The sequence below is a fragment of the Coffea arabica genome, chromosome 2e (genome assembly GCF_036785885.1).
Source record: "Coffea arabica cultivar ET-39 chromosome 2e, Coffea Arabica ET-39 HiFi, whole genome shotgun sequence".
NCBI classification, from domain to species: Eukaryota; Viridiplantae; Streptophyta; class Magnoliopsida; order Gentianales; family Rubiaceae; genus Coffea; species Coffea arabica.
The window spans coordinates 28,609,995-28,634,973 of record NC_092313.1 but is presented as its reverse complement, the minus strand read 5'-3'; the positions used below and the strand labels follow the sequence as shown (position 1 = coordinate 28,634,973).

At 39.6% G+C, this 24,979-nt stretch overlaps 1 protein-coding gene and 1 long non-coding RNA gene across 2 annotated transcripts; both read left to right on the top strand.

The window, feature by feature from the left end:
* The first annotated feature begins 279 nt into the window (after nucleotides 1-279).
* On the top strand, nucleotides 280-15,272 carry LOC113728897 (uncharacterized). The gene is made up of 2 exons (XR_011840645.1): nucleotides 280-492; nucleotides 15,085-15,272. It is a non-coding gene; the product is annotated as an uncharacterized lncRNA (long non-coding RNA).
* A 6,535-nt stretch (nucleotides 15,273-21,807) lies between these two features.
* Nucleotides 21,808-24,671, top strand: LOC140036199 (uncharacterized). The gene is made up of 6 exons (XM_072077507.1): nucleotides 21,808-22,003; nucleotides 22,087-22,301; nucleotides 22,420-23,028; nucleotides 23,749-23,928; nucleotides 24,090-24,256; nucleotides 24,353-24,671. Exons 1-6 carry the CDS (start codon nucleotides 21,808-21,810, stop codon nucleotides 24,669-24,671), a joined length of 1,686 nt encoding a protein of 561 aa, XP_071933608.1.
* The last annotated feature ends 308 nt before the right edge of the window (nucleotides 24,672-24,979 follow it).

Genomic DNA, 24,979 nt, shown 5'->3' with positions numbered 1-24,979 from the left:
TGGCATACAATTGTCGCTCTGATAATTATCTCAAGAATTAATTGTTATCAAGAAAGTTACAAATGTACGCATCTCAAAACCAGAAATCATAGGGCTATGATATTATTGTGGTCATATTATGTTGCCCGTCAATTTCTTTTCGCTTTTCCCCGCTTGCCTTTAGCTAGTCAAATTTATCATTGCTTTGAGATTCGTTTATTATTACTCTTAAGTCCATTTCTTCTTCAGTTTTGACCATAGTGAAAACCAAGGCGGTCTCCTGTTGGCGGCATGGTTTTGATTATAGCTATCCGAACATTCTACTGATGCAGTCATGACACAGATGATCAGGAAAGGACACAACATTTGACATCACTTGATGGAGCTAAAGAAAGGCTTCAGTTGTACTCGGCAAACTTACTAGAAGAGGGATCGTTTGATCCAATAGTCGAGGGATGTGAATAGGTTTTCCATACTGCATCTCCAATCAAACTTTCATTTAGCAATCCAGAGGTACATTTGCTTTACAAAATTGAAAATTCTCTACTGTCTACAAAATCTGCTATTTATCAAGTGAACTTTGAAAATCGTAGCATATTTTCTGATTTATAATTGTACGACTTCTTTTAGTATCTTCCTCTGTTGCATTTTTACTGGCTTTTTTGGGTTATAGTCTATTCCTCTATATATGATTTATGACAATGTTACAACTGTAAAATAAAAAAGAGTTAGAATCAAATGTTTCCAATTCTACGGCTCTACTTTTTCTTATATTAACCAAATGGAAGAGATTAATGAAGCACGCAGGTCTAACACCTGAAGAATATTTCTTTACATTTGGTACATACAAAACTATTCTGTTCCTGCAGGTCATTCACAAAAAGATTGCCGTTTGTTATGTGCTTTTGTCTCTCTTTAATCAGTTTGCATGACGTTTCTATAAAATGATCAAATGATGTTTCTCTGTTGGTACTTCAGAGAAACAATTCAAAGGGTGCAACGTTATGGAATAAAAACATTAAGAGTCATAAACTTAGCAAATGGTCCACAATTGGGCCGTAGATTGGGTCGACTAACTATTTTCCTGGGTAAGTCAATGTTTTTAAATCCGGACCGGAGAGTGGACCGGAAAATTTTTCGATTTACGATTCAATTGATTCAACTGATTCAACTCCGGTTCAAAGTTTAATAAATTTTTATTCATTTTAGTATTAAAATTTTTGAATAAAACTAAAATATTTATTTTAGAAAATAAATACTTAATAAAAATCGATTGAACCTCCGATTTTTTCAAGTTCTTGATCGGTTTTGACTAGTTCAATTAATTCTTTAGTTTTGTAATTGAACCGGATCGGAGGCACGATCGGTTCGCGATTCAACCGATCGAACCAACTGATCCGATCCAGTTTTCGAAACATTGGGGTCAGTCAGTCAGGGTAAGGTTTGATAGAGCGGTTATTTAGCACATTTTGCACTATTATTCTGTCCTAATTTTGGCTACTCATGGTGCTAAGAATTGGAAATTTGCTCATATTTGATATTTGTGTAAATTGTAGGTGGTTGGTGTTAAAAGTGATCGCGTGAGGCATATTTTCAGAAGACTCTTTATTTTATGGCGTGCTCACGCCAGAAACTGAGGAGATATACCTAAAGTCGGACCCGCGGGATTGGTAGCAGCAGGGCTAACTAGGAAACCAAGCCAACCCGACGCATGGAATCAAAGCCCAGGCTCCAAAAGAAAGTAAAACCCAGACGTTTCTTGGTCTCTATGGGCGGCAGCTTCAAAAAGGAAAAAGAGCCAGAATCACGTCTGATCAATTAGAGTAGCTTGAGTTTCAATTTGGAGTCAGACGTCTGGGGTCCTTCGGTCTTTCACAGCAATTAGTCAAAGCCAGATTCACGTCTAATAGATTAGCTTAGCTTTAGTTTTCTTTGGCTCCTATCTGTCAGACATTACAGACGATTTACTCTTTGCTTTTGGCTTCTGTACGACTTCCCTATTAGACTTTTGCTTTTACTTTGGTCTCAGTGGTACGAACACGAAACCCCACAAAGGGAAGCAAGGCTTTTCAGCCGTTCCTTCGCTATTTCACTTTTCCCAATCCTTTTGATAATTAAGTTGAATGATATCAATTGAACCACGTGAGATTGATACGATGAGGAGCGGTTAGTTTTCTCCTCTACCCAAAGGTTGACGCGAGGGCGCGGTCCATAACATCTGTGAGATCTAATCAAATTTTTATTATTTCTTCCAATTCATTACTATTCGTGCGTTTCCTGGATTAATTGTTTATGGATATTTTATTAATTGAATATCAACGGCCAAGTATTTGATTTAATTTAATAGCCTACCGTCACATTAACTAAATTGAATCCGTAATTGTTCATTTAGTTGATACCTAATGACAACCACCATAATTGACTTTTATATTGGGGGAATGTAAGATCTAATTTAAATAAACCCTCTTAGCGTGTTTATTGGTTAGGGTTAGGTTTTTCCAGTTTTAATGCAACTGGATAATTAAATTCCTACGGTCGTACCTAGGGTTATTTTTTGGTTAGAGAAGCAGTCAACGGTCGTACCTTGGCTGTCAAAAAGGTAAGGAAGAACTGGCTGTCAGAGCTTGTTGATAGCTATAACCAACTTAATGACGGATGAATGAAATATCTTTGCATCGATGATCATTTAATTGGGCCATGCTTGAAAAGTTAATCATTTGGGTAAAATTTTATTAATTGCTATTTTAAGTAAATTGTACTTGTGGAGTTATCTTTCGAATTTTATTTATTTTATTTTCATTTCCATCCCATTAATCATCCCCCAATTTTATTCTATTGACTTGGAAAGAAACAACTTCCTTCCCACTCCCTGTGGAATCGACCCTACTTGCCATTATACGCAAAATTAATATTTTTATAGATAAATCTGGTATATCGGATAAAGCAAATTCTTCGAGAACAGGATGAATCAAGTAACCTATTGCACACCTAGGGTCCCTGCTCTAGTACTTAGATTTGTTCTATAATTAATTGAGGTGGTAATTAGGACTTTTTAGTAATTATTATTGCACAGATTCGGCACCTGTCAATTTTTGGCGCCATTGCCGGGGAACGGTGTTTTGGTTAATTTTGTTTCTTTCTAAGTTGTTCTCTTTGGATTTGTCTAACATTTTTCTAGTTCATACCTCGTTCTTCTCGTACAAGTGAATTGATTTTTTACCCAAAAGTAGTGAAGATTGCGCGCCAAACTAAGAAAGAGACCAGACAGCTAAGGGAGGAGCAATCCAGCATTGCATCTCAGAGACTGGATCCTGAGGTTGAGTCAACAAATTTGAGTTGTTAAAATTTAAGTGACCCAGGCCAAGAGGACATCTCTATGGCGAATGCAAGGACACTAAGGGAGCTGGCTGCTCCGGAATTGTCCCAACAGCCGTTGTGCATCACATTTCCAACTCTAGTTAAGAATACCTCTTTTGAACTGAAGTCAGGATTAATTCACCTCCTACCCACGTTCCATGGCATCTCGGGTGAGGAACCCCATAAATACATTCAAGAGTTCGATGTGGTATGTTCCAGTATGAAGCCTCCAGGAATTACTGAGGAGCAGATTAAACTTAAAGCCTTCTCCTTCTCTCTCAAGGATGCAGCGAATGATTGGTTGTACTACCTACCTGCAGGTAGTATCACCACATGGACCCAACTTAAGAAGAAATTTTTGGAAAAATTCTTCCCTGCGTCCCGGGTTGCAAGTCTAAAAAAAGAGATATGTGGCATTAAGCAGTACCCTGGAGAATCCCTACACAACTATTGGGAGAAGTTCAATAAGTTGTGCACTAGGTGCTCACAACATCAAATTAGTGAACAACTATTGATCCAATATTTCTATGAGGGCCTCCAGTCGTCTAATAGGAGTATCATTGATGCTGCAAGTGGGGGAGCATTGGTGAACAAGACACCAAGGGAAGCATGGCTACTCATTGAATTGATGGCAGAGACTTCTCAACAGTTTGGCTTTCGTGAGAGTAACCCTACCCGCAGGGTCAACGAGGTAGAGACGTCGTCCATTCAGCAGCAGATATCAGAGCTGACATCTTTTGTTCGACAATTAGTTGTGGGAAACGTGCATCAAGCAAAGGCCTGTGGAATCTGCACAAATGTGGGCCACCCCACTGACTCATGCCCTATGTTGCAAGAGGATGGGACTGAACAAGTGAATATGGCTGGAGGCGTGCCCGCGTCTCGTAGGCAGTATGACCCATACTCCAACACGTATAATCCGGGTTGGAGAGACCACCCCAATTTCAGCTATGGGAATAGGCCACAGAATTTATTCTCCAATCGTCCACCAGGATTCCAGCAACCATGGCAACCAAAATCACAACCTTCGTCATCTAACTCAGGAAGTTCTTTGGAAGATATTGTCAAGAGCCTGGCCACGAGTACTGCTCAGTTCCAACAGAAAACCAGAGCGGGCATGAAAAATCTAGAGATTCAAAAAAGTCACATGGCAACCGCGATTAATAGCTTGGAGTCCCAAGTTTTTGGAAAATTACCATCGCAACCCGAGACAAATCCCAAAAATGTGAGTACCATGACAGGGTAAAGAAGTGGAGGGGCCAAAGACAACGAACCTGAAAGATAAGAGTGAGGAGGAGATAGAAAAGGAGATTGAGGAAGAAAGACACATTCATGGAGACCCTAAAGTAACTCTTACTCCATCAATTCCTATTAAATCTAATTTACCTCCTTTTCCATGCAGGTTGGAGAAAACGAAGAAGGCGGGGAAAGAGAAAGAGATCCTGGACGTGTTCAGAAAAGTGGAGATCAACATCCCTTTGTTGGATGCAATCAAGCAAGTACCGAAGTACGCGAAATTTCTCAAGAACTTGTGCACTCACAAGAGAAAGTTGAGAGGGGATGAAAGGGTAGTGGTAGGAGAAAACGTATCAACTATACTCCAAAGAAAACTCCCACCCAAATGTGGGGATCCAGGTATGTTCACGATCCCTTGTAAGATAGAAAATACACCGATCAAGAGAGCCGTTTGGATTTAGGGGCGTCAATCAATGTGATGCCAAAAACCATTTATACGTCCCTGAATCTTGAGTCATTAAAAGAGACGGCCATCATAATCCAACTTGTCGACAGCACCAATGCCTACCTAGAAGGGTTAGTTGAGGATGTCCTGGTTCAAGTAAATGAGTTAGTTTTTCCATCAGATTTTTATATCTTGGATATGGGAGATGAAAAGTCGTTAAACCCGTCACCTATTTTGTTAGGTAGACCATTTCTTAGCACTGCTAGGACGAAAATAGACGTGAATGAGGATACTTTATCAATAGAATTTGATGGCGAAACTGTAAACTTTAATATTTTTGAGGCGATGAAATACCCAGAAGAATCTAACTCAGTCTTTGCTTTGAATGTTTTTGAGCTCATTGTACAGGAAACTTTCGAACTGAATGGTGAGGACGCATTGGAAGTGGCCCTAATCAAGCATCTTGAGTTGGGTGTAACTCTTGATGTGGACATGAGGGATGAGTTGCACCATGCAGTTGAAGCCTTATACTCACTATCAACTGTTTCTCCAAGGTATGAGTTTACTTCTCTGTTTGTGCCAGAGACTCAGACAAAGCTGCTTCCTTCAGTTGTGCAGGCACCGGAATTAAAGGTTAAGCCTCTCTCGAAGCATCTAAAGTACGCATTCCTGGGAGATTGGGAGACACTTCCGATAATTATTTCTGCACATTTATTTCCAAATCAAGAGGATAAACTGGTGCGAATTCTTAAGGAGTATAATGAGGCAATTGGGTGGAGCATAGCAGATATAAATGGAATAAGTCTATCCTTATGCATGCACCGGATTCGACTCGAAGAGGATGCGAAGCCGATAAGATAGGCACAACGGAGGTTGAATCCTCTGATGATGGAAGTTGTAAAGAAAGAGATACTTAAACTCCAAGAGGTGGGGATTATTTTTGCTATCTCGGACAGTCCTTGGGTGAGTCCTGTTCAAGTGATCCCAAAAAAAATAGGAGTGATCGTAGAGGAGAACCAGGAGGGTGATATGGTTCCAGTTAGGAAAGCTACTAGCTGGCGTCAGTGCATTGACTACAGGAGACTAAATTCTGTGAGGAAAGATTAGCTGGTCGTGTTTATTACTGTTTCTTGGATGGTTTTTTAGAGTACTTCCAGATCGTGATATCACCAGAGGACCAGGAAAAGACCACGTTCACCTGCACATTTGGTACGTTTGCTTACCGTAGGATGCCTTTCGATTTTTGCAATGCTCCAGCAACTTTTCAAAGGTGCATGGTAAGTATTTTCTCAGAATATGTAGAAAAGATAATCGAGGTGTTCATTGATGATTTTAGCGTATACGGGGATAGTTTTGATGAATGTCTTGATAATCTAGCTTTAATTCTGAAAAGGTGCATAGAAACGAATTTGGTTCTTAACTGAGAGAAGTGTCACTTTATGGTCGAACATGATATTGTTTTAAGGCACGTTGTGTCGGCTAAGGGAATAGAGGTAGATAAAGTTAAGATAGATCTTATTTCTGCTCTACCTTACCCCGTGTATGTACGGGAGGTACGTTCTTTTTTGGGCCATACAGGATTTTACAGGAGGTTCATCAAGGATTTCTCAAAGATCGGAGCTCCCTTGTTTAAGTTGCTGCAAAAGGACGTGTCGTTTGACTTCACCGATAAATACAAAGTGGCCTTTGATAAATTGAAAGAGTCGTTGACGCCACCGTCCATCATTCAACCCCCAGATTGGAGCCTGCCGTTTGAAATAATATGTGACGCGAGCGATTATACCGTAGGAGCCATATTGGGACAGAGAATTGGAAAAACGCCACACGTGATTTACTACGCATCGAGAGTATTGAGTGGAGCCCAACTTAATTACTCCACGACGGAGAAAGAATTACTAGCTGTTGTTTTTGCACTAGAAAAATTTAGGTCATATTTATTGGGTGCGAAAATAATTGTTTTCTCTGATCATGCAGCCTTGAGGTACCTGTTGGCGAAAAAAAATGCAAAATCGAGGCTGATCAGGTGGATCTTGTTCCTGCAGAAGTTCGACTTAGAGATCAAGGATAAGAGCGGAGCCGAGAATTTGGTGGCTAATCATTTGAGTCGGCTGCTCACGAATTAGGAGGATCTGCCATTAAGAGAGTCATTTCCCGAGGAGCAATTGCTAGCCATTGATTCATCGGCACCCTAGTATGCTAACATTATAAATTTTTTGGTAACGAATCAATTGCCTTCAGGTTGACCGATGGCAAGGAGAGATAAGTTGAGAAATGACGCCAAATATTATATTTGGGATGACCCATACTTGTGGAGGCAATACTCGAACCAGGTGATAAGAAGGTGTGTAAGTGCCGATGAGTTCTATTCTATTTTGATTTTTTGCCATTTATTTGCATGTGGGGGGCACTTTGGGCCAAAACGCACAGCTCGTAAGGTGCTAGAGAGCGATTTTTATTGGCCGACTCTTTTTAAGGATGCATATTTGTTCTGTAAATCTTGTGATAGGTGTCAAAAGGTGAGGAATATTTCTCGTAGAGACCAAATGAGTCAAACCCCCATATTATTTGTTGAAATTTTTGATGTTTGGGGTATAGATTTCATGGGTCCCTTTCCCTCGTCCTTTGGTTTCTTGTACATTCTACTTGCTGTTGATTATGTTTCCAAATGGGTGGAGGCAAAGGCCACCCAAACTAATGATTCTAGAGTGATTGCAGAATTTATTAAATCTAACATTTTTGTCCGTTTCGGAATGCCGAGAGCTATAGTCAGTGACAGGGGCACCCATTTTTGCAATAAGACGATCACTGTTCTGTTTCGTAAATATGGCGTGCTCCACAAAGTGTCCACTCCCTATCATCCACAGACGAATGGTCAGACTGAAGTGTTGAATAGAGAGGTGAAGTCAATCCTAGAGAAAATGGTGCAGTCTGATAGAAAGGACTGGAGTTTGAAGTTGGAAGATGCTCTCTGCGCTTACCGCACCGCATACAAAACACCGATTGGGATATCCCCATACAGGTTAGTTTTTGAGAAGCCTTGCCACCTCCTGATGAAATTTGAACACAGAGCATTTTTGGCGCTCAAGCGGTGTAACATGGACCTTATGGAGGCCGGAGGACATAGAAAGCTCCAATTACAAGAGTTGGAGGAGCTAAAGAATGAAGCCTATGAGAACGCCGCAATTTATAAGCAGAAGAGCAAAATTTTTCATGACCAACAAGTCTCAAGGAAGTCATTTGTAATAGGGCAAAAAGTCCTACTTTATCACTCGAGACTTAAGTTTTTTCCAGGTAAGTTGCGTTCGCGTTGGATTGGGTCATTTGTTATCTCTAATATTTTTCATTATGGTGCAGTGGAGATCCAAAGCTTGAAAACGGAGAAGAAGTTCGTAGTCAATAGTCACCGTCTAAAGCCTTATTATGAAGGGTTTAACAGTGAGCAAGTGGAGATTATATCTCTTAATGATCCAAATCGTGAGGTCTAAATAGCTGATGGCCATGTTTAGCCAAAGAAATTAAAGAAAGGTACTGCTGGGGAGGCAACCCAAGGAATACAGAATTAGTTGTGATCATTTTTCATTTACTTGCGATTTTTCAGTTCTATTTTTATATTTTGATTGTTTTTGTGGTGATGAACAGAAGACTAGGGGTTCCAAGGCGTGCCCACGCCTTGGAAGGGGTACGCCAGGTCAACTGTGCAAATTGAAGACTAACAGTTGCAATGCGTGCCCATGCCTTGAAAGGAACTCTTTTGGACTTTGTCAAGATGCGACGGTCAGAAGACTATGGCCTCCAAGGCATGCCCACGTCTTCCAATCTGTGGGACAACAAAAGTCAAAATTGACCGGGACCCTCTCTGACCCCACTTTTCTACTTTACTCTTTTCCTTGTCTTGTCTAGTTTGTCAAGACCCGTCAGTCTAGCTTCTACTTTTTCAGTTTCTTTCTTTTGACTAAGTCTCACTTTCTTCTTTTGCCTTGCTTTCTTGGTCCGCCGCCATTCTCCATCGCACGCCTCCTCCACCTGCCATCGTCTTTGCCGCACACCGCCGCCTGCCGCTGCGCCATTGTCTGTCGCCCGTGGTCAGCTGTCGCACTCCGCCACCAAACTCACCAGCGTGCGAGTTGCCTTTGCACGTGACATCCCCTACTCGCACGCTGCATGCGCGCCTGCTCTTCCCTCGCGTGCTCCTTCTCCCTTCAACTCGCGCGCCTGCAGTCGACCCAGCAGCAGGTCTGCGCTTTCCCAGCAGCTCGCGGTCTTCATCTGCAAGCCTGCCAGACGCGAGCGACCTCACGCACCCCGCACGCCCAGCACACCTAGCAGTATTGCCCCGCCTGGCGCGACCTGCCCTGCCGGCCAGGCCCTTGCTGCACGCGTCAGCCAGCCCGTGTGCCCCACTCCGCCAACAGCCCTCCAGCAGCGCGTCCTTCCCCATCCGTACGAGCACGCGCCGCCGCCCTTGGGCTCCTCTTCTTCTCGCCGTGTGACTCTCCCACGACCTCCTCCAGCCTAAAAAAAGTGGTACCCATATTTTCCCTAAATTTTTGTCACTGGTCTTCAAATTTGGGATCTAGTTGCTATATTTGACTCAGATTCGAGTTTATATATCTGTGGATTCTGGTGAATCGGATATCTGGTACACGTGACAAGTGATTCACCCTCTGTTGGACATATTTGACTGATAATTTCATTGTTTGGGGTCTCGATTCTTCTTGTCTTAATTATTGGTTGCCTAGTGACGCTAATGAGGGATTTTTGTGTCAATCTGCCTGTCTTTGTTTGGTGGGGCAATTGTACTCTCTCTTTGCTATTGGACTGTTGATTTTTGAGTAGTAATTGTTGACTGTGGTCTCCTGCCCTCTTTTGGTGATTGACTGGCTGTCTCTTTACTTATTTACACTTTGCCTGTGGTCTCCAAATGCCTCCAAAAAAAGCAACAACTTCTGGGGCATCTGGGTCCCAACCTCGTAAAAGGCGAGCCCCAATTCAAACCCCTATTCGTTCTCGTTTAGGCCTCAATAAAAGCACTATGTCTCTTGGGGAATGGGGGGAACCGGTCACTAACCTTACAAGGGCACAACAGGACCGGTTCAATAGCTTGGTGCACTGTCTTTTTGCCCCATGTAAGTGCTTCCATGCCCCAACCTTGGACCATTTACAAATTGCACGACATGTTGAACAGTTGTTCTCGGCAATAGGTTGGCAAAAGTACCTAACCATTGATTACCCTACGTTTGAGGAGCTGTGTTGTGAATTCTACTCCACCTCCGAGTTCATAAAAAATGAATTCATCACTTTGGATGGGAAGAGGATTATTCAATTTAGATTAAGAGATACCCAGTATAGTATGCCCATTAATGAGTTTAATCTGACTTTGGGGTTTGTTAGTGAGAATACCATTGCATCCGGAGCATATATAAATAGTGTGTGTGACTACACCAAACCGTTTTCTACTGATTACATTGACATTTGGAGGGAGTGGTCCACAGATCCTCAACTTTACAATCCGAGTCAGTCCAAGGCCTCTCATCTGAATGATCCGGTCTTGAAGGTCATCCATAGGTTCTTGGCTCACAATTTCTCGGGCCGGAAGGATTCCTCCGGCACTCTCACCAAGGCAGAATTTTATTTTCTTTGGTGCATGCGTAACAAAGTTCAGGTTAACTTTGGATGTTGGGTGGCCACTCAAATGCAATCAGTCATTCAAAAGTGCAATAAACCGGTAATTCTGGGTTCACTCATTACTCACTTGGCCATTCGATTGGGTTTGCTTGACCTCGACAAAGAGCACAACTTCGCTCTAGCTCATGAGATAGAGCCACTGGATTTGCACAGCTTGGAGCGGATGGGAGTTATTTTCAAAGTAGGAAATGTCTATCAGTTTACACCTCCTGGCGAGGACGGACCACAGCCCCGGGTTCCTCCGACTGCCCCCTCCACTGAGTCTCCACCCCATCCGGATCAGGCAGGTCCGTCCTCCTATCATGCTCCCCCTGCTTGGGAGTCCCAATATCGCTCCCTCCAGGATTCTATCCATGCGCTGGAGGAGCGCATTGAGGGGTTGGATGACCGTTTTAGGGCGTTACAGGTTTTTGCCCGTATTCAGACAGAGAATCAGGCAGCTTTCTATGCTCATATTGGATTCCACCCCCTGCATCCTCCGCCTCCTTAGGATCTCGCTGCACCATCTCAGTAGTCAGGGAAGTTTCTCTCCCTTTGTCCTTGCACTTTATTTGTCTAGGCTACATTGAGGACAATGTAGGTTTTAGGTGTGGGGAGTGATTTCTATTATTTCTTTTTGTCTCTATTGTTTCTTTTTGCTCGAAAAACAAAAAAAAAAAGAGGAAAACATGAAAAAAAACCTGAAAAACAAAAAGGAAAAAGTATATAGTTAGTTCATTTTTGCTAGAGCATTTTACTATGATGGAATATACAATCTGGGTGCACGTATATGTGGTCATATATGCTGGCTGTGCATCTGGTTTTTCCTTAGCAATATCGTTGAATATTGAGTATGCTGGACTTGACCCACTTTTGTAATTTTTGGAAGCTTTTGAGCCTTGCGTGAGCACATTATTCTTGTTTGCTCTATTTTTGTTTGATTGAGTGGGTATCACACATGGTATTGGCATTCTAGAACTTGCTATTTTGTACATGTCGAGACCACATTTTGTTGAATTGGTTGCATTTGAAATGATAAGGGCATTTAGGATTAAACTTCCTATAACTTCCTAAAAATCATGCCTTCATCTTGTCTTCTAATAGTAAACCAATTTGAGCTTTTATCCGTCGAGTTTGTTTGTTAGCCATGTTGATAATCCAAGATCTCTTTAGACTTTCTTGGTCACCCCTGTGTTGTCAAGGGATGTCTGAATTTCATCATTTGTGCAAGGCAAATAAATCTGGAATCGCAAGTGTTGTCAGAGTAGAATCTGTATGATGCTATCTTTGTGCATCTGGAACAAAAAAGGGGATAAATCAACAATAAGCTGCTGATCAGAAGACTCTGTCTTACAGGGCGTGCCCACGCCTTGCAAGACGTTATCCTCCAAAAAAAAAAGAGAAAGCAAAGTGAAGGAAGTGAACGGACGACTCTGACTTATAGGACGTGCCCACGCCTTGCAAGCTGCCTGTCAAAAAAGAGAGAGAGAAAATTGGTGGCATTTGCACAGTGTGTACAGTAGGTGAAACTGTCTTGTTTGTGGAAATTTCTCCGGTGAAGCATTGTGGTTATGTGGTGGATATCGGACATTCCCCTGACACATTACACCTTATTTTCACCTTCTTATCCCTCCTTTTACTTAAACCCCATTACAACCCTATGAAAGTCCCTTTGATTTGTGTATTTAGTTCATTTTTCGGTGGTGGAGATGTGATAAATGTGCAAGCCTATGGTAATTCCATTCCGTGATGTTGATTTGAGCGTTCCTAGTATTTATACATTTTCTTGAAGGTAACGTATAATACTGTTCATATTCTTTGGATAACTACCTGTTTGGTATGTTTTAATTTTGGCGATATTGTCGGGAATGCGGGATGTTTGTGCTAGTATAGATGACTAGGAAACCGTTGCTATCTTGATTGTGCTTCTGAGCTCTGAAATGTTTGAGGGCAAGCATTATCTAGGTGTGGGGGGATTTGATAGAACGGTTATTTAGCACATTTTGCACTATTATTCTGTCCTAATTTTGGCAACTCATGGTGCTAAGAATTGAGAATTTGCTCATATTTGATATTTGTGTAAATTGTAGGTGGTTGGTGTTAAAAGTGATCGCGTGAGGCACATTTTCAGAAGACTCTTTATTTTATGGCGTGCCCACGCCAGAAACTGAGGAGATATACCTAAAGTCGGACTCGCAGGATTGATAGCAGCAGGGCTAACTAGGAAACCAAACCCACGTGAACTCGACGCATGGAATCAAAGCCTAGGCTCCAAAAGCAAGTAAAACCCAGACGTTTCTTGGTCTCTGTGGGCGGCGGCGTCAAAAAGGAAAAAGGGCCAAAATCACGTCTGATCAATTAGAGTAGCTTGAGTTTCAATTTGGAGTCAGACGTCTGGGGTCCTTCGGTCTTTCACAGCATTTAGTCAAAGCCAGATTCACGTCTAATAGATTAGCTTAGCTTTAATTTTCTTTGGCTCCCATCTGTCGGCCATTACAGACGATTTACTCTTTGCTTTTGGCTTCTGTACGACTTCCCTATTAGACTTTTGCTTTTACTTTGGCCTCAGTGGTACGAACACGAAACCCTACAAAGGGAAGCAAGGCTTTTTAGCCGTTCCTTCGCTATTTCACTTTTCCCAATCCTTTTGATAATTAAGTTGAATGATATCAATTGAACCACGCGAGATTGATATGATGAGGAGCGGCTAGTTTTCCTCTCTACCTAAAGGTTGACGCAAGGGCGCGGTCCATAACATCTATGAGATCTAATCGAATTTTTATTCTTTCTTCCAATTCTTTACTATTCGTGCATTTCCTGAATTAATTGTTTATGGGTATTTTATTAATTGAATATCAACTGCTGGGTATTTGATTTAATTTAATAGCCTACTGTCATATTAACTAAATTGAATCAATAATTGTTCGTTTAGTTGATACCTAGTGACAACCACCATAATTGGCTTTATGTTGGGGGAACGCAAGATCTAATTTAAATAAACCCTCTTAGCGTGTTTATTGGTTAGGGTTGAATTTTTCCAGTTTTAATGCAACTGGATAATTAAATTCCTACGGTCGTACCTAGGGTTGTTTTCTGGTTAGAAAAGCAGTCAACGGTCATACCTTGGTTATAAAAAAGGTAAGGGAGAACTGGCTGTCAGACGTTGTTGATAGTTATAATCAATCTAGTGACGGATGAATGAAATATCTCTGCATCGATGATCATTTAATTGGACCGTACCTGAAAAGTTGACCCTTTGGGTAGAATTTTATTAATTCCTATTTTTAATAAATTGTACTTGTGGAGTTATCTTTTGAATTTTATTTATTTTATTTTCATTTCCATCCCATTAATCATCCCCCAATTTTATTCTATTGACTTGGAAAGAAACAACTTCCTACCTGTTCCCTGTGGAATCGACCCTACTTGTCATTGTATGCAAAATTAATATTTTTATAGGCAAATTTGGTATATCGGATCAAGCAAACTCTTCGGGAATATGGTGAATCAAGTAACCCATTGCACACCTAGGGTCCCTGCTCCAGTATTTGGATTTGTTCTATAATTAATTGAGGTGGTAATTAGGACTTTTTAGTAATTATTATTGCACAGGTTCGGCACCTGTCAAGGTTATAGAGCAAGCTACAAGCTTGCCCTGGAGCAAATGAATCGCTGCTTTGACCAACTAATTATTCAGCCAGTGCAGAGCCAATAGTTTTTGGGTGCCGATATCACCATGAATAAGAAGCTTATAGAAACTACAATATATGTTCAAGCATCTGCAAATTATATGTATCTTCATTTGTATGTTGATTAACTTCTATTAATGATTGTGCCTTAAAATTTTATGCAGTACACCTATCCTTGTCTGTTTGTTTATGGATTTTTATATCAGTAACTTTGTAGAACTTTGATTTTAGTAATTTCAATGAACAAGGTTGCCTCACAGACACTAAAAGAAATTGCAACATGCATTATGTGTTCACGCTAAAATCTATTCGCAGGATTCATGGGAGCTACACCTTTTATATTTTCTGTCTGTCCTGTTCAAGCCAGAACAGAATTTCATCGGTTGATATTAGGTACCAAACGGTTTAATTGGTGACCACATCTAAGACTTATTTCAGTTGTTCCTCTATTGGTCTTAAGTTCCTGTCACCCAGTGAAAGCTCAAAAAATATGGGAAAAACAACAATAAAGGACCTGAGAACTTATTTTAGCAGCAAGAGGAGATAAGACAACTATATGCATCCTTTAGCTAAGTAACTAAAGCTGTAGGTTTACAGCATTTGTGGTGAAATTCTCAAACATAATACCAGAATGATAAGTTTTTTGCAGGTTAAAAGCATAGTCTTACCTATGACTGGTAATGACTTCCTTTTTTACTTGGTTTGATTTCATAGGCAGAACTACTGGAACCTGCAGTAAGCGGAACACTGAATGTGCTGCGGTCATGTGCAATTTCTTCTTCTGCCAATAGAGTAGTTATAACATCCTCTATGGTTGCAGTTTCAAAAAATAGAGAATTAAAGGAGGATGTGGTAGTTGATGAAAGTTGGTTTTCCGATCCATCATACTGTGAGGAGCAAAAGGTACATATATTATCTGTCTTCTTCCAGTAAAATCTAATATGGAATGCTAGAATTCTTTAGTTTTAACTTGTTATTGGAACACATATGAGGAGTTAGCCCAGCTGTGGAGATAATTAAGTTAGGATCTTCATGACTTGGTGGTACTTTAATAGGCAAAAAGAAGGATATTTTTGTAACCAGAATGGTCAGTCCATTTCTTTCCTTCTATCTAAGTAACAACTTAACTTTAATGAAAAATTAATAATGTAGTGTGGAATAGTCGGGGAAAGAGCAATATGAAAGTTTTCCTACTTAATTATGCATCTCTTGCATGATCAAATTCTATACTATTGTCTGAGAATACACACCTAGATGAGCAATATTTGGTCGGTCAATTGGAAAGGAACTTCTGCTATAATATTATGAATATGGCTATATGTGTTAAAGTGTCAAGGTCCCTTGTAGTTTTGCTGTTAACTTGTGGATTAAGAGATCAGATGATCGGGATATGTCGACGCTGGTGCTTTGCATCATTCCTTGAATATAGAAAGTTTACACCATTCCTAGGATCCTTGAGAAATCTACTTATTCACTTGTAGCATAGCTTGTCCTGGGAAATGTGGATACTTTCACTCTGTGCTTTGTAGCTACAGCAATAATAGTTTCAACTGATGTAAGTTGCTGGTTTTGTCAAATTTGTAGAAATTTATAATGTTACTTCTTAAAGTTTACAAATCTAATTACTTTCTGCTAGCATCTTACCAACATTTAGTGATTTTTCGGTGTTGATTGTCTTGGTATGAACTTTCAAAACCATGGCCGAGAATGCTGCATGGAAATTTGCAAAGGAGCATGGCATTGACGTGATTACAATTCATCCGGGATTGGTCATTGGTCCTCTCTTGCAGCCATCTGTTAATTCGAGCGTTGTTTTGTTCCTCAACCTATTAAAGGGTTTGTTTCAAAATTTATTGAATCACCTTAGTAATCATTGTCTAACTGACTCTTCCATCTATGTTAGTTATAGCTTTATTATGCACCACAGCTTTCTTTGTTACAGTAGAACAAAAAACTTATGACTAATAACATTTCAAGGCACTGCTGGCTAATCACATGATTGACAGACATAGGTCAGAATATGAACTGATATATCAAGCTATAAACTCTGACCAGCTTATGATGTTTTAAAGGTTTGCAGTACAATCTTTCATCTGAAATTCACGTTGTGTGCATCTTCCTTTCAACAACATTGAGGTTCTATGTGATTAACAGGAAGGAAAAGAAATTTTTGGGTGGTAATTGTGAGGAAAAATTTGTTAGGAGTAGTCACTGTTTATGTTGTACAAACTTTACTTGCTAAAGCTTGTTTATTATTCTTTCAATTTGCCATGACTCCTTCGACCCAAATAGTCACTTTGTACAACAATGGCAAGAAACAAATTTTAGGAATTGATTACTATTTCACTCTCTGGAACAAAACAACAGGAATAAATTCTGTTTTTCTATCTGGATGAGAGTGAAGGGACAAGTTTCTTCAAGTCTCACCATTTAACTCTTAAGTATGAGACAACTAGTATTATCATGCTTGTAGTTTATTCTTTTGCCTTGTAATTGATCCTTTTTGGAAGAAAATATATAAACTATCCTTTGAAAGAGAAACCTAACTCTAAATCTGAGAAATTCCAGGGACAGATTAACTAGTAGATTGTTGGGATTAATCTTTCTTATTATTCACCAATTATCTGAATTGTCTCAACTAGTTCATTCCTCACATCTCCCTCCCCTCTGTGGTTTTGCTGATACTAAAACAGAACATTTCTTTTGGAAGGCAGGCCATGGCCTCTAAATTTGACTCTTTTCATGGCAAACAACATTGTATTTAATTGTATGCAGAGTTTCACTTATGTTCGCTGAAGAGCCTGCAAAAAAAATGTGTTTAAAGATCTTAGGTGCCAAATGCAGGGGTTGAACCATTTCCTAAGGCAACATGTAGCTGGGTTGATGTTAGAGATGTTGCCTATGCACATGTTCTTGACCTTGAAACCCCTTCTGCAAGTGGAAGATATTGCCTGGTTGAAAGATGTGCAAATGCCTCTCAGATCATCAAGATTTTGCATTAGCATTACCGAAATCACCAATTTCCTGATAATTAAGTCTTGTTTTCCTTGTTTAGGTCTTTACAGGCTTTTGCTGATGGCCTTGTATACGTCCAAAATGTATCACATATTTTTATACTCTCTTTTAAGCTTAACAAAGGACATTAAATCCTAAACTTTCTGCCTTCTTTTTTTTTCTTTTTGTCTCATGTTCCATAAAATAAGCTCTTTCTCAGGTTGATTTCTAGAAGATGGTCTTCTTTGGACTAGGATATATCACCAAATTGGCTTTGTATCCAAACTAGAAATTTCGTTTTAGGCTTTTTTTAGAAAAAAATAATTTCATTCATATCACAACTAAAGTTATCTTTTAAAAGGTCTTTTGAAACTTCATAAAAAGGCACAATTTACAGTAGATATGAGGCAATTGTCCAGTTACATTTGCATTTTCATTACCTAAGCTTTATTTATGTTTGCCATAATTGTGTATTGTCCAGCATACAGCAGAATGTCAAACAATACCAACCTTATCAGCCCAAACTACAGAGCCTCCAATGAGAAGGCAAAAAGGTTGGGAGTTCAATTCACTCCTTTGGAGGTCAGCCTGAAAGATGCTGTTGAATTCTTCAGGGGGAAAATTTAGTCAGTATCTGAGCTATGGCATTGATTTACTATTGTATTCAAACTATTAAATTAAATAAACCAGCTAGTTATCTCAGCTCGCAGGGGTCACCCTCTATGTTTATTTGTCCCACCATATTTGAGTTATTATTCCCACCATTTATGTGGATTTATTTGTAATATATTTCTCATAACTATGAAACATTGCGAAATAGTAGACTATTTCTTGCATGTCGTTTTTCATTTTTTGCATGTAAATTTGAAAATAGGAAATTCAACTTTTCATTTTTTCAGAGTGGGCATTTTCTTACAAACCTATTGTATGATTTAATCATAGGTTTTCTTCCGCCTCTGTGCTTTTGGTATGCAAGCTGTGGAATACCTAGGAAAAAATGGAAATCCCTTTTAACTCCAAAGGCAAATTCCAACTAATTGAACACAATCTGATTCTGAATACAAAGCCAAGAGATGGAAAAGGAAAAAAGAAAAGGAGGATGCAGGTATTTTAGAAGTTCCCTTCTAGATTTTGAAATGATTGAATTTTGACAAAAGGCATATATGCATGCTAAATTTACTGTAACAACTAATAAGAAATGCCAGGACTTCCTCTTTTAGTAGGGGCCCCTTCTCTCTAGAAAAGAGAGCTATGCTTCCCTTGGTAACTCAAAGGTTCAAAAAGTTTCAAAACTTTGATAAAAAAAAAAAAAAAGTTTCAAAACTTTTCAAACTTTCAGGCAATCTTCAAGCTTCCAAACAATCAATATCCCGAGAAACCTTGTCGGAATCCTTTAGTGTGTGATCCATAAAGTCATCAAAAAGTGAAGGATTTATTACGGTCAGATTTTGAAGACCAGTGTCGAGTGAAACAGCAAAATAGGATAGTGTGGCTCATTAAAGTTTCTACAAAATGCGATACCAGCTCAAAGTGATAAGAAGAATTACCAATGGCGTTGCTGCTGAGATAGACAGGTAAGCTCACAGCCATTTCCTCAACTTTTCTTGCCTTGTAGTGTAGGTGCATTAGAGCAATGTTTTAAAAATCGGACCGTTAATTGAACTGGTGAAGTGAAAGGGTCGAGGTTCAACCGGTCGGACCGGTTCAACCTCGGTTCAATGAATTTTTTAAAAAATAATTTATATAAATATATATATACAAAATAAGACATGTAATGGACTAATTTAATACTTTATATGATGAAAAGTTTACTATTTTTTAATAACTTGAATTTTTAAAAATAAATTTTTTAAATTATAAGTTAAAACAAATAAATTTCATCTCAATTTCAATTATATCTAAATTCAACCCAAAAATATCACAATATTTTGAAATTATACAAAATTCACGTCTATGAGAATTTAGATATTGTAAACCTAAATTTTAATTTATGTTTTGAGATTTAGAGATTGCAATTTAAAAACGAAAGTTTGGAGTTCGAAGGAAGTCAAGAAAATCGAAAATAGAAATGTAAACTTGATAAGAAACAAAAAATGAGATAAAAGTGAGTGGTTGTGGCATTAAATAATTTGGGTTAAGAAAATAATTCTTTTTTAACTTTTTTCAATTTAATGGACAAAAATAAAATTAAAAGATGGGAAAAAACATCAATAAATTAAAAATAAAGAGGTTTGATTAAAAAGGAAGTGACAAAAGAAAAGATGATAGAGAGATAGAGAGAGTTGAAAATTAAAAAAAAAAAGCCATGAGAGGATGAGATTTTGTAAGAAAAATGGAAAAAAGAAATATGAGTGTTTGCTTTATATAAATAAGTTATCAAAAATAACTAATAAAATGTGATGGTGCAACGGTTAATACATTAGTCTTCTATTACAAAGGTCTTGAGTTCGAATCTTGATAACTACATTTTACAAAACTTAAAAAAAAAAAAAGGAAAGTTGAAAACCGGAAACCACCGGTTCAATCCGATGCAGCGATTTTTGCGGTTCGACTGGTTTTCTGGCAAAGTCAACTATGCCATTGAACTGGACTGGTGCCATGGCCGGTTCGCGGTTCAACCGGTCAGTCCGGTTCGGTTTTCAAAACATTGCATTAGAGTTAGGTGCATTCTCCTCTGCTCTTTAGTTGCCTACCAGGTTGACATTTACCTAGAGAAAAGCATATTATCTTGTCTTTCTTTGTTGTTTGGTCGGGTTTTCCTTGAAATATTGGTGTATGAGTGTGGGATATACCAGTACTATCTCGTGTTAAGTCCTATGGCTGAGGATATAGGTGATATTCTGCAAAGCTTTTCTCTCTCGAGTAAGGAACTTCAGATAACAGATGTGGGTAGAGAGGAGCTAGCTTTTGGTATAAAAGAATGTCAATGCAGTTTGATTCGAAAGATCGTGGGAGAGAAGGTAGCAAACTATACAGGAGTCAAGAACTTTGTTACCACAGCTTGGGGTTACCCAAGAGACCTGACAGTGGCTGAGTTAGGGCCGAATCTTTTCCAATTCATTCTTTCTAAGGAAAATGATAGGGATAGAGTCATGAAGGGGGGTCCTTGGATTCTGGATAATCAATTGCTCGTGTTGAACAGATGGTATGAGGGGATAGAAGATGATGAAAAAGCCTTTAATCTCACACCACTCTGGGTGCAAGTTTGGAATCTTCCTGTTCACTGGATGTCAAAAGAAGTAGGAAAGAAAATAGGGTCAATCTTCCACCAAGTGAGAAATGTTATAATACCTAAAGATTGTTGTTATAATACCTAAAGATTGCTGTACTGGTGGATATTGCACAACCTCTCCTAAGAGGGACGACAGTTAAGGTGGCAGGGATAGCAAAATGGGCAAGCTTTAAGTATGAAAAATGGCCGAATTTCTGTTATAACTGTGGTAGAATAGGACACAGTGAGAGGTCTTGTGATAAGGCTATGAGTGTGAGGGAAGGAAAAAAGGATAACTAATACGGGAATTGGATTAGGGCTGGGAATGGGAATGGAAAGATGTCTCCTCAGAAAAAACATACAAGTATTATATACAACCCCCAAAGGCATCACTGGAGTTTCCAGAATGGAGATTGGGTGGAGAAGGAGAGAGAGGATACTTAGACCAAAGGTAAGTGCAGTATTGGCACTAGTGGTTTGGTGGAGGAGCTAAAGAGGGATAGAGAACAGGAAATGGAAGTAAGACAGTAGTTGGATTAGTCAACTTACCAGAGAGAGGTCCTGCCCGAAACAAATACATCTATCACAACCTTACCAAGTATGGAGAGAGTTGAGGAATCAGAATCCTCAAAACTACATCTTGGGGAGGAGTAGGTAGACCTGAGAAAGTGAAATATGGGAAGGAACAGGCTAGAGAGGCAATGATGATTGAAGATAGTGGAAAGGAGAATATACAGATAGAGAAGACGGATTAGAATGCTGACAATCTGGTTCTGGGGAGGGAACCACTGAAACAGTGTTAATGCAGGTGGATGATGACTGTACTGCTAGGAAGAAAGAGGTAATAACAAAGCAAAACAGAAGGATTCAAAAGCCTTTGAGGTCCCCAAGTGAAAGAAGACAGCCTCTAAAGGAAATTTGCATTAATTTGGATGGTCAGAAATATCAAGGGAAAAGAAAAAGTAATGATCTGGATGTGGTGATGGAGAATGCTGAGGGAGAAACACATTGTATGAAAAGGAATAAGTCTGAAACTACAGAAGACTCTGAAAAGGGAGGTTTTGAGGGGGAGAGGTCCATCCCAAACTGGACCCCAGGGTGTAAATGAGGTCCAGGTGTGGAATTGTCAAGGAGTGGGGAGCCCCTGAACAATTCCCTAACTAAGGGAGGTGAATAATCTCTTCTCTCCAAGTATGGTTTTTCTAAGTGAGACCAAGAATAGGACAAAATATATGGAAAAAGTTAAGAATATCTTAAGATTTGATGAGATTGCTGTTGTTGAGGCAATGAACAAGGTGGGAAGAATGGCTCTTCTGTGGAAAGAAGATGTGAAAATAATAGAGGTCCTGCTGACTGCCTTTACTATAGAAGCACATGTGGAGGATCAGGAAGCTAATACTGACTGGTGGTTTGTAGGCATTTATGCAAGTTGTGATCATTAGGTGAGAAACAGCAGTGGAAAGTAATAGAGAGTAGAAAAAGTCTGTGGGGGGAGAGATGAATATTGGCAGGAGACTTCAATGATATAGTCTCCAATGAAGAAAAATGGGAAGGAATTTCGAGAGAGGAAAGAAGCTTCCAGGATTTTAAAGAGTTCATTAATGGGAATCAATTGATGGATATTGGTTTTGATGGCCATCCATGGACTTGGTGTAACAATTGGGAGGATGAGGGGGAAATCAAACAAAGACTGGATAGGGGGCTGTGTAGCTATCCTTGGTCCCAGGTTTTGAGAAAGTAAGTTGCAGACACATAGACTCTTATGCCTCTGATCACAGCATCCTAATGATTGACATAATGTTGAATTCTGGTATGAGAAAAAAGAGGTTTTACTTTGACAAGAGGTGGTTAAAGAGAGAGAGGTGGTCAAGACTGCTTGGGAGCAGGAGACTGAGGGATCCAGGATGCTTCAAGTGACAAAGAAGATCAGGAACTGCAGAATTGCTCTCCTAAAATGGAAAAACAAATTCCAAGAAAACTCAAGAGAGAAGATTGAGCACATTAAAAAGCAAATGAGTGAGCTGAAGGAATCAAACAGAAGCACCAGAAAGGGAAACACGGTCTCCCTGAAGAAGCAATTAAATGATGCTTACAGAGAGGAAGAACTGTTTTGGTCTCAGAAATCAAGGATACAATGGCTCAGGGAGGGAGATAAAAACACAAAACATTTCCATGCCTCTGTACAAGGAAGGAGAAGCAGAAACAGAATGAACAAATTACAGAGAAATGATGGATCTTGGACTGAGAGTGAGGAGGAGTTGAGCAATGAAATAGCAGAATACTATAGGAAACTCCTGACTAGTAATGAAGAAGAGGAATTAAATGAGGTATTGGATGGTATACCCCACACTATCACTACTGAAATGAATGAAAACCTGTTAAAACCTGTGAAGGAAGAAGAAATCAAATCTGTTGTTTTCTCTATGAACCCAGAAAAAACCCTGGGGCTGATGGTATGTTGCCACTTTTCTTCCAAAAATTTTGGACTATTATCAAAAAAGAGGTGGTAAATGCAATCCAAACCTTTTTCATACTGGTCATCTCTTAAAGAATGTCAATCATACTGTGATCACTCTCATTCCCAAAGTTTTAAATCCTACATCTCTGAAACATTTTAGCCTCATAAGCCTCTGCAATACTATGTACAAAGTCATTGCTAAGATCCTAGCAAATAGGCTAAAAAGAGTCCTGCATTGTTGTGTCTACAAAAATCAATCTGCATTTATCCCTGGTAGGCAAATTCTAGACAATATTATGGTCTCTTACGAATATTTGCATTATCTAAAAAACAAAAGGCAACGTAAGGATGGGTTCATGGCAGTGAAGCTGGACATGTCTAAAGCATACGACAGAGTGGAATGGAGCTTTCTGGATGCAATTATGATAAAAATGGGGTTTCACAGCAAATGGAGAAACTGGATCATGGAGTGCTTAAGAACTGTATCCCACTCCTTTAACATAAATGGGGAGGTCAAAGAATATGTTATCCCCAGAAGAGGAATCAAACAAGGGGATCCCTTATCCCCTTATCTATTTCTACTATGCTTAGAGGGGTCTCCAATCTGATCAGGAAGGCTACAGTTAGGGATGAGGATTAGCAGACAGGGACCTAGTCTAACACACCATTTTTTGTGAATGATTCATTGATCTTCTGCAAAGCAAACATGGATCAGGCAACAGAGTTAATGAGGGTGTTGCAAGTGTATGCCATGGGGTCAGGCCAACTGATAAATCTGGATAAGTCTTCCATACTGTTCAGTAAGAATGTGAGGCTAGAGATGATGCAAGAGATTTGTCAAACTATGAGGAACATGCAAAGGGTCAGCCAAGGCAAGTACCTAGGATTACCAATGGTAGTTAGAAGAACAAAAGAACAAATTTTTGGATTTGTTAAGACAAACATCCAATAGAGAATACTCAAGTGGAAAACAAATTCCTAAGTGCAGCAGGAAAGAAAATAATGCTTAAATCGGTAGCCTTGGCTATGCCTACGTATATTATGTCCTGCTTCAAGGTTCCATCAAGATTGTGCAAGGAAATCAGCTCACTAATGTCTAATTACTGGTGGGGAGATGCTAGTGGAAAGAATAAAGTACACTGGTGCTCCTGGAGGAAGATCACTCAAAACAAGGAAATGAGAGGCTTAGGCTTCAAAGACTTGGAGGCATTTAATACAGCATTGTTAGGCAAATAGGTATGGAGGTTGATAACTTAGCCAAATCCCCTGGTCAATCAAGTTATGAAGGCAAAATACTTTCCTAGGACCTCCATATTCAGGTGCAAAATCCCAAACAATGCGTCTTGGATATGGAGAAGCCTAATGGGAGCTAGAGCATTGGTGGAACAAGGGACTAGAAGAAAAATTGGCAATGGGAAAAACACAAATATTTGGGAAGACTGTTGGATCCCGAATACATCAAATGGCAGAGTGACAACCAAGAGAGTTATGGACAATGGGCTACAGAACATGGAAGAGCTGATTTGCCAGAAGAGGTGGAACAGGAATTTGGTCTTTCAAAATTTTAACAGAGAAGATGCAGAAAGGATCTTGAGCATACCAATAAGCTTATCAAGAAGGGAAGATAGCCATTTCTAGATTCATGGGGTAGATAGAAATTACTCTGTCAACTTAGGGTATAAAGTGCAGGCTCTTCACAATGTCATCAAGCAGAAAGACAACCAGAAAGAGGGCTCTACAAGTTGGGAGGATCAAACCAGAAAGCTATGGATGGAATTGTGAAGGCTGAAGGTAAAACACAAGCAGAAAATATTCCTATGGAAATGCCTCAATAATGCTCTTCCAGTAAGAGATACTATCTATGGTAGAATCAAGGTAGAGGACCCCATTTGTAAGAGATGTGAAGATGAAAGAGAGACGATTGAACATACCCTATTGAACTATAG